General features: G+C 40.7%; 1 protein-coding gene across 1 annotated transcript; it reads left to right on the top strand.

The window, feature by feature from the left end:
* Positions 1–4,251: 4,251 nt before the first annotated feature.
* LOC115224061 (nuclear transcription factor Y subunit alpha-like) lies at positions 4,252–4,743 on the top strand. The gene has a single exon (XM_029794862.1). It carries the CDS (start codon positions 4,252–4,254, stop codon positions 4,741–4,743), a length of 492 nt encoding a protein of 163 aa, XP_029650722.1.
* The last annotated feature ends 2,572 nt before the right edge of the window (positions 4,744–7,315 follow it).

Genomic DNA, 7,315 nt, shown 5'->3' with positions numbered 1-7,315 from the left:
TGTCTATATAAATGTGTATGCGTGTTGTGTTCTTGAGCAAGACACTTTATTTCACGTTGCTCCAATTCACTCAGCTGTAGAAATGAGCTGCGACGTCACTGGTGCCAAACCATATTGACCCCTTTGCCTTTTCCTTGGACGACATGAAAAGAGGAGGCTGGTATGCATGGGTGACTGCTGGTCTTCCATGAAACAGCCATGCTTGGACTTGAGCCTCGGAGGAGAACCTTGTAGGTGTACTTCCATGGTCATTCATGATTGAAGCAGGTCTTTACCTCTTTTTATACATGTACCAGGGGTGTGGGGGGGATCTTTCTGGCTGGGGAAGCAATGACCAAAATTTTCTGTCACATAGATATTTGAATCAAATTGGCATGTTCATATTATACAGCTATTTTAAAATGAAAAAAAAACCCCAAAAAAACACATTTTATACTAAGGGTGTTTTGTAATTTGAAAAAGTATAAAATATTAGTTGAATAAATGCTGAAAATTACACACGTTATCTTTTCACCAGTTTTTTTCTGGAAGCAAAGTGGAGGTGCAATGGCCCAGTGGTTAGGGCAGCGGACTCGCGGTTTCGATTCCCAGACCGGGCGTTGTGAGTGTTTATTGAGCGAAAACGCCTAAAAGCTCCACGAGGCTCCGGCAGGGGATGGTGGTGATCCCTGCTGTACTCTTTCACCACAACTTTCTCTCACTCTTACTTCCTATTTCTGTTGTACCAGTATTTCAAAGGGCCGGCCTTGTCACTCTCTGTGTCACGCTGAATATCCCCGAGAACTGCGTTAAGGGTACACGTGTCTGTGGAGTGCTCAGCCACTTACACGTTAATTTCACGAGCAGGCTGTTCCGTTGATCGGATCAACCGGAACCCTCGTCGTCATAACCGACGGAGTGCTTCCATCCATGGAAGCAAAATGTGAACTTGCTTCCCTTGTCATATGTAAGTATTATGTAACAACGTAAGATTATATCTGTCATAGGGTATTGCGAATTGATAGAAACCTAATCTAAGTGTATAAGTATTTATTAGCATCTAAAACTATTCGTTGTCAGCTCTTACTTGAAAAAAATTGTCTGTGGCGTTTTTATTGGGGGGAAAAAAAATGTTAAAATATTCTACCAAAAAGGATGCAACAACTCGTGTTGCTTCCCTTGCACAGATTTTTTGTGTCGTCTGCTACTGCTTGTCGTCTCTTTACTCTTTTACTTGTTTCAGTCATTTGACTGCGGCCATGCTGGAGCACCGCCTTTTAGTCGAGCAAATCGACCCCAGGACTTATTCTTTGTAAGCCCAGTACTTATTCTATCGGTCTCTTTTGCCGAACCGCTAAGTTACGGGGACGTAAACACACCAGCAATGCTAGGGGGACAAACACAGACACACACATATATATATATACATATATACGACAGGCTTCTTTCAGTTTCCGTCTACCAAATCCACTCACAAGGCATTGGGTCGGCCCGGGGCTATAGCAGAAGACACTTGCCCAAGTTGCCACGCAGTGGGACTGAACCCGGAACCATGTGGTTGGTTAGCAAGCTACTTACCACACAGCCACTCCTGCGTCTCTTGCTAATTCCGACAATAAAAGTCTGAAGCTTATGATGTCATGTAGTTACATTAATTTTACAGAACATTAGAACGATCTTATGAAAAATAAGTAATCTAATTTCAATTTTGTTGCAATAATTTTTGTGGCTGTGTGGTAAGTAGCTTGCTAACCAACCACATGGTTCCGGGTTCAGTCCCACTGCGTGGCACCTTGGGCAAGTGTCTTCTGCTATGGCCTCGGGCCGACCAAAGCCTTGTGAGTGGATTTGGTAGATGGAAACTGAAAGAAGCCTGTCGTATATATATTTATGTATGTGTGCGTATATGTTTGTGTGTCCGTGTTTGTCCCCCTTGCATTGCTTGACAACCGATGCTGGTGTGTTTACGTCCCCGTCACTTAGCGGTTCGGCAAGAGAGACCGATATAATAAGTACTGGGCTTACAAAGAATAAGTCCTGGGGTCGATTTGCTCGACTAAAGGCGGTGCTCCAGCATGGCCGCAGACTGAAACAAGTAAAAGAGTATACCTGTATGTGTGTGTGTGTGTGTTTATATCCTGATCCACTTCCCTAAACTGGTGCAGTCAGTCCTTGGGTTATCACTCGAGATCCTTTTACACTATCATGCTGCCACTGGTCTCCGTTCTCTCTCATACACAGCAGGGCCGCAGTGTTGTGATCTGCCCAGAACCTTGATGTCAGACTGGAATTTTCTCTGCCTCCTCCTCATTCACGTGACCATCCCCAGCCAAACTTTTGTAAAATTTAAAAGTGATTGGTGTCAATCTACTACCAATGGTTTCATGCTGAATCATAGCTATTTTTTAGTAATTCTTCAACTGCTGCTAGAATTCCACTGACAGCAGTTATACCTGTCAGACTGACTATACAAGATATCAGGTGAGATTCGTCGATGACTAACCAGTACCAAGATAGACGGTTAATGAAATAGGGGATGGGACGTAACTTTGTAAGGATTATAATAAGGGTTATTTCCCTTATTTTGCATGCTTTTTTTTTTCAAAATGCTGGTGACTTTGATATTCTTTTGTTTTCCGTGTTAATTGTTAACAAGGTAAAAATACACTCATCTATATATATATATATATATATATATATATAATTGTGTATGTGTGTGTGCACTCCCCCCCACACACATTCACACAAACACCTCTTTTTCTCAGTCTGTATGAGGGTATATAGCTGAATGTGTGTGTATATAAATTGGACTACCAACATTACAAATCACTCATCATGAGGAAACTTAACAAAAAATATAAGACTACATCTACCGATAACCTAAAGGAAATCAACAATAAAATCAAAGAAGTAATGACAAAATTGGACCTTCTAGACAGGACAGAACCAGTTAAACCTCTGGAACCTAAAATCAGCATTAAGGACCACAAGAAAAATTTCCCGGAAAACGTAGGAGTAAGGTTAATTTGTCCGACTAAATCGGATATAGGCAGGCTCAGTAAAACTATTCTAGACAAAGTGATCCCATGCATCAAACCCCACATCCCGCTCCACCTATGGATTAACACCGATGATGTGCTGGAGTGGTTTAGCACAATCACTAACAGACCCAACTACTCGTTTATTCAGTTTGACATAGCTAACTACTACGCCAGTATATCCCCCATCTTGCTTAACAAATCCCTTATATATGCCCGCAACCTTTCGCTTATAGACAGGGAAAAGATTGACATTATACTCTTAGCTAGAAAAACTATAATAGAATTTGACGGTAAGCTTTGGACCAGATCCAATACCCCCGAGAACTTCGATGTGGCTAAGGGCTCGAGCGATTCAGCTCAGGTAAGTGACTTGGTCGGGGCCTACCTACTTAAGAAGCTATTCTCAGAGGTACCAGACCTACAGGGGGGGTCTCTACAGAGACGACGCTCTCTTCTTATACCCCACTAATAATAAGAGTAAACTAGAAAGAATTAGAAAAAAGATCAGACTATTCTTCAAATCTTTCAATCTAAAACTAGAATTCATGACTAATACTTCTTAGATGTTACGTTGGACTTGGACAAGCACCTTCACTACCCATATAGGAAACCCGAAGAAACAACTAGTTACATCAGCACCTCTTCCAACCACCCACCCTGTATGATTAATACCACGGTCTAAGCCATCTCAAACAGACTTACTAAGCTATCCTCCAACAAGAATATATTCAATAATTACGCACATCACTACAACCAGGCCCTCTCTAGTGCTGGGTATACCCAGAAAATATCCTATGTAGAACCACCAGGAACTCCCGTCAACTATAAAACTCCCCCTTATAGACGAACTCGGAATTCCAGAGCTACTCATTTAAGATCTAAACAAATTCGACTAAATAATGGTAATAACAACACAGTTCCAGCTAATGCAAATTCTAATTTAATTTCTAACAGGACTCAGCAACTTACAGAAAGGAGTCGAACCAATAGAACGGTAGTTAATGAAAACCCTTCCGACGAGAGTAACACCAATCATATTAGAGGGCATAGGGGCAGAAACAGTAGATTACGTAATTATATATGGTACAACATACCATACAACATAGCGGTTAAGGGTAAATTATGCAAGAAAATATTCTCTATAATTTCCCAAAACTTCCCACCCACCCATAAGTATAGAAGTATCTTCTCTAACAAAACCATTAGGATATCCTACTCTACCCTACCCAACATGAGCTGCCTCATAGCTAAGCATAACAATATTAAAATCGGAACAGCTAGATTAGGAACAAATAATTATGACCAATCGAACCCCAAGAATCCAGACAGTAGTCAATATAATAGCAATAATCGAGACGGCAACCATAATACCCGAACCGCTAGTAATAACACCCGTCACACCAACAGAAGCAGCACTACACCCATCAACGATATACATCATGAAGATGACACTGCTCCTACACTTAATGTAATACCTCTGCCCACTTTGAGAAATAACCGTGAAATCTATCATACCTATCGCAATAGCCATATTACTAGCATTAATAATAATAACAACGCTGAACACAGTTCCAACAATATAGACCAAAACAACTTAAGCAACACCAATCGCGATAATAACAGTATCAGTGACGAGAAGACTAGCAGTACTTCCACCCACCACAGTAGCTACCCCCACAATAACCATACACTAATTACCTACCCTAGGACTAATAACACATGACTGGGAAATGCAATGTTCGGATGCAACTGCATAAGTGCATCCAAATGTCCTTTACGTGGAGATTGTCGAGCTAAAAACATAATCTATTCATGTGAGGTAAGTACCCATTGACTTTATCAATGGCAAAATTAGTAAACTATCCAAAGAGCACATTAGTAAAAAACACCATCTCGCCTGGAAATCCATCAAAGACCTATCAGGCAAAAATTCTGGGTCATCAATTAGAATCAAAGGGGGATCAGCTAAGAAGCGTTTAGAAAATTGGTCAACCCATTTTAAAAACCTCCTTGGGAAGAATGCCAAAATCCCTGATAACCCCACTATCCCAAGTGTGCCTATATCAGACACGCTGGACATCAACACCTCCCCTTTTACCATATTTGAACTAACAGCAGCCACCAAACAACTAAAAGCCTCGAAAGCATTTGGTCCCGACAACATCCCAGCTATAATTTGGAAGGATGATAGATTTCACACACTTTCCACCTTTGTCGCTCCAAAGATCTGGCACCAATCTCAAATCATTCCAATACCCAAAAAAGGTGATTTATCCCTCGTCACCAACTACAGGGGTATATTTCTAATGTCAATTGCTGCAAAACTGTACAACAAACTGATCCTAAATCGTCTTGTCCTTTTTGTTGAACCATTGCTCTGAAAGAACCAAAATGGATTCAGATATGGGCGCTCAATGCTGAGCCAGATAATATGCCTACGCAGACTTATTGAAGAATCAAAAGCATTTAATCGCGATCTTGCAATGGTATTTGTAGACTTTTCTAAAGTGTTCGATTCTGTAGATAGGTGCAAGATGTTTGAAATCCTTAAGCTCTATGGGATACCATACAAAATTATTTCTGCCATCAAGGTCCTCTACACAGATACGTCTTCAACCATCTTAACTCCTGATGGAGAAACATCATCTTTCTCAATCAAAGCCGGAATACTGCAGGGAGACACACTCGCCCCATTTCTTTTCGTCATTGTTGTTGATTATGTGCTACGTATGTCAGTTGATACCATCTCTGGCAAGGGCTTTGAAATAAAACCAAGAAGTTCCAGACACCCAGCTGAGTACTTGACAGACACTGACTTTGCTGACGACATCGCTCTTATCAGTGATTCTCTCTCCAATGCCCAGTCTCTTTTACAATCTCTTGAACAAGCCTCAAATTGTGTAGGTCTTTACCTCAATGAGTCCAAGACTGAATATGTAAACAAGTGCCTGTCCAACAGTGATTTCATCATCCATACTCTCAACAATACGCTCTTAAATATGGTTTCTGATTACAAATATCTTGGGTCATACATATCATCATCTGGAAAAGACTTTCTAACTAGAAAGGGTATGGCCTGGTCAGCCTGTAATGACATGCATAAGATCTGGTCATCAAATCTAAGTAGAGACTTCAAACTTGAAATCTTCAAAGCCACAGTCGAACCAATTCTACTATATGGATCAGAAACTTGGACGTTATCAAAGAAGCTTGAGAGGCGGTTGGATGGAACCTACACTCGCCTCCTTATGAGAGCTCAAAATCTCTCATGGAAGCGCCATCCAACCAAAATGCAAATATATGGGAAACTACCACCTGTATCATCTCTTGTGAAAGGTAGAAGAGTCCAGTTTGCTGGACATTGTTGTAGAGCTGAAAACGAGGCAATTTCTACTCTTCTCCTCTGGAAGCCATCTACTCGCAATACCAGAGGACGCACACACTCCTACCCTGATGTAATCTCCAGGGATACAGGCATCCAGCAACAGGACCTCCGTAATGCCATGATGGACCGTGAAGTATGGCGTAGCATGGTAAATTCCATTGTCTCGACCACGGTCGAACAATGATGATGATGAAGTACTCAATTAAACACATTGACCTACATAGGTTGCTCGTCCGTCTGGAAATCCGGATACTACAACCACCGGTCTTCCTTTAGGCATAGACACAAGGCTAGCAGCACCTCCCTATCTAGAAAAATTTGGGAGTTTAAAGACAATAGCATAGATTTTAACCTCAGGTGGTCCATTATCGGATCAGCTGCACCTTATTTAAATAATAGAACAGGGTGCCAGCTATGTTGCGTGGAACTCCTGAATATCATTAAATTCAAGGAGAAAAACAAATTAATTAATAAAAGATCCGAATTCAAACTGTCTTGTATGCACAAACTAACTAAAACCTTAAAATATTACAAAGCTTAGGCTCTTATACTTAGCTCCCCCATGCAATATCCTCATATCCAATTACACACATTGTTAGCTCCAGCACTTCTCGGTTTTTTCCCACATCACTTTCCACTTCGAGCTTTGATGTTGAGCCTATACCCCTGAACTCTTCTTCCCCCTCTTTCGCTTATGACTGCTCCATAATTTCCCCTTCTTCCTGCCTATGTTTTCCTACCTTTTCTGGGTCCTTACCTTTACACTCACCTTTTATGTTTACCTTCATTTTATTTTAATCTTTATTTGCATTTTATTTTTATCTTTATTTTTATTTATATATATATATTTTCTGTTATAATTTTTTTACTTTCATGTTTTTTTACTTTCATGTTTATTTTTATTTTCATG

This window comes from Octopus sinensis, linkage group LG24 (genome assembly GCF_006345805.1).
Source record: "Octopus sinensis linkage group LG24, ASM634580v1, whole genome shotgun sequence".
Classification (NCBI taxonomy): domain Eukaryota; kingdom Metazoa; phylum Mollusca; class Cephalopoda; order Octopoda; family Octopodidae; genus Octopus; species Octopus sinensis.
This window is presented reverse-complemented; position numbering and strand designations above follow the sequence as displayed.

Excerpts from the sequence above, each read along its gene's own strand:
- LOC115224061 (XM_029794862.1), top strand. The coding sequence starts at position 4,252 with ATGAGCTGCCTCATAGCTAAGCATAACAATATTAAAATCGGAACAGCT.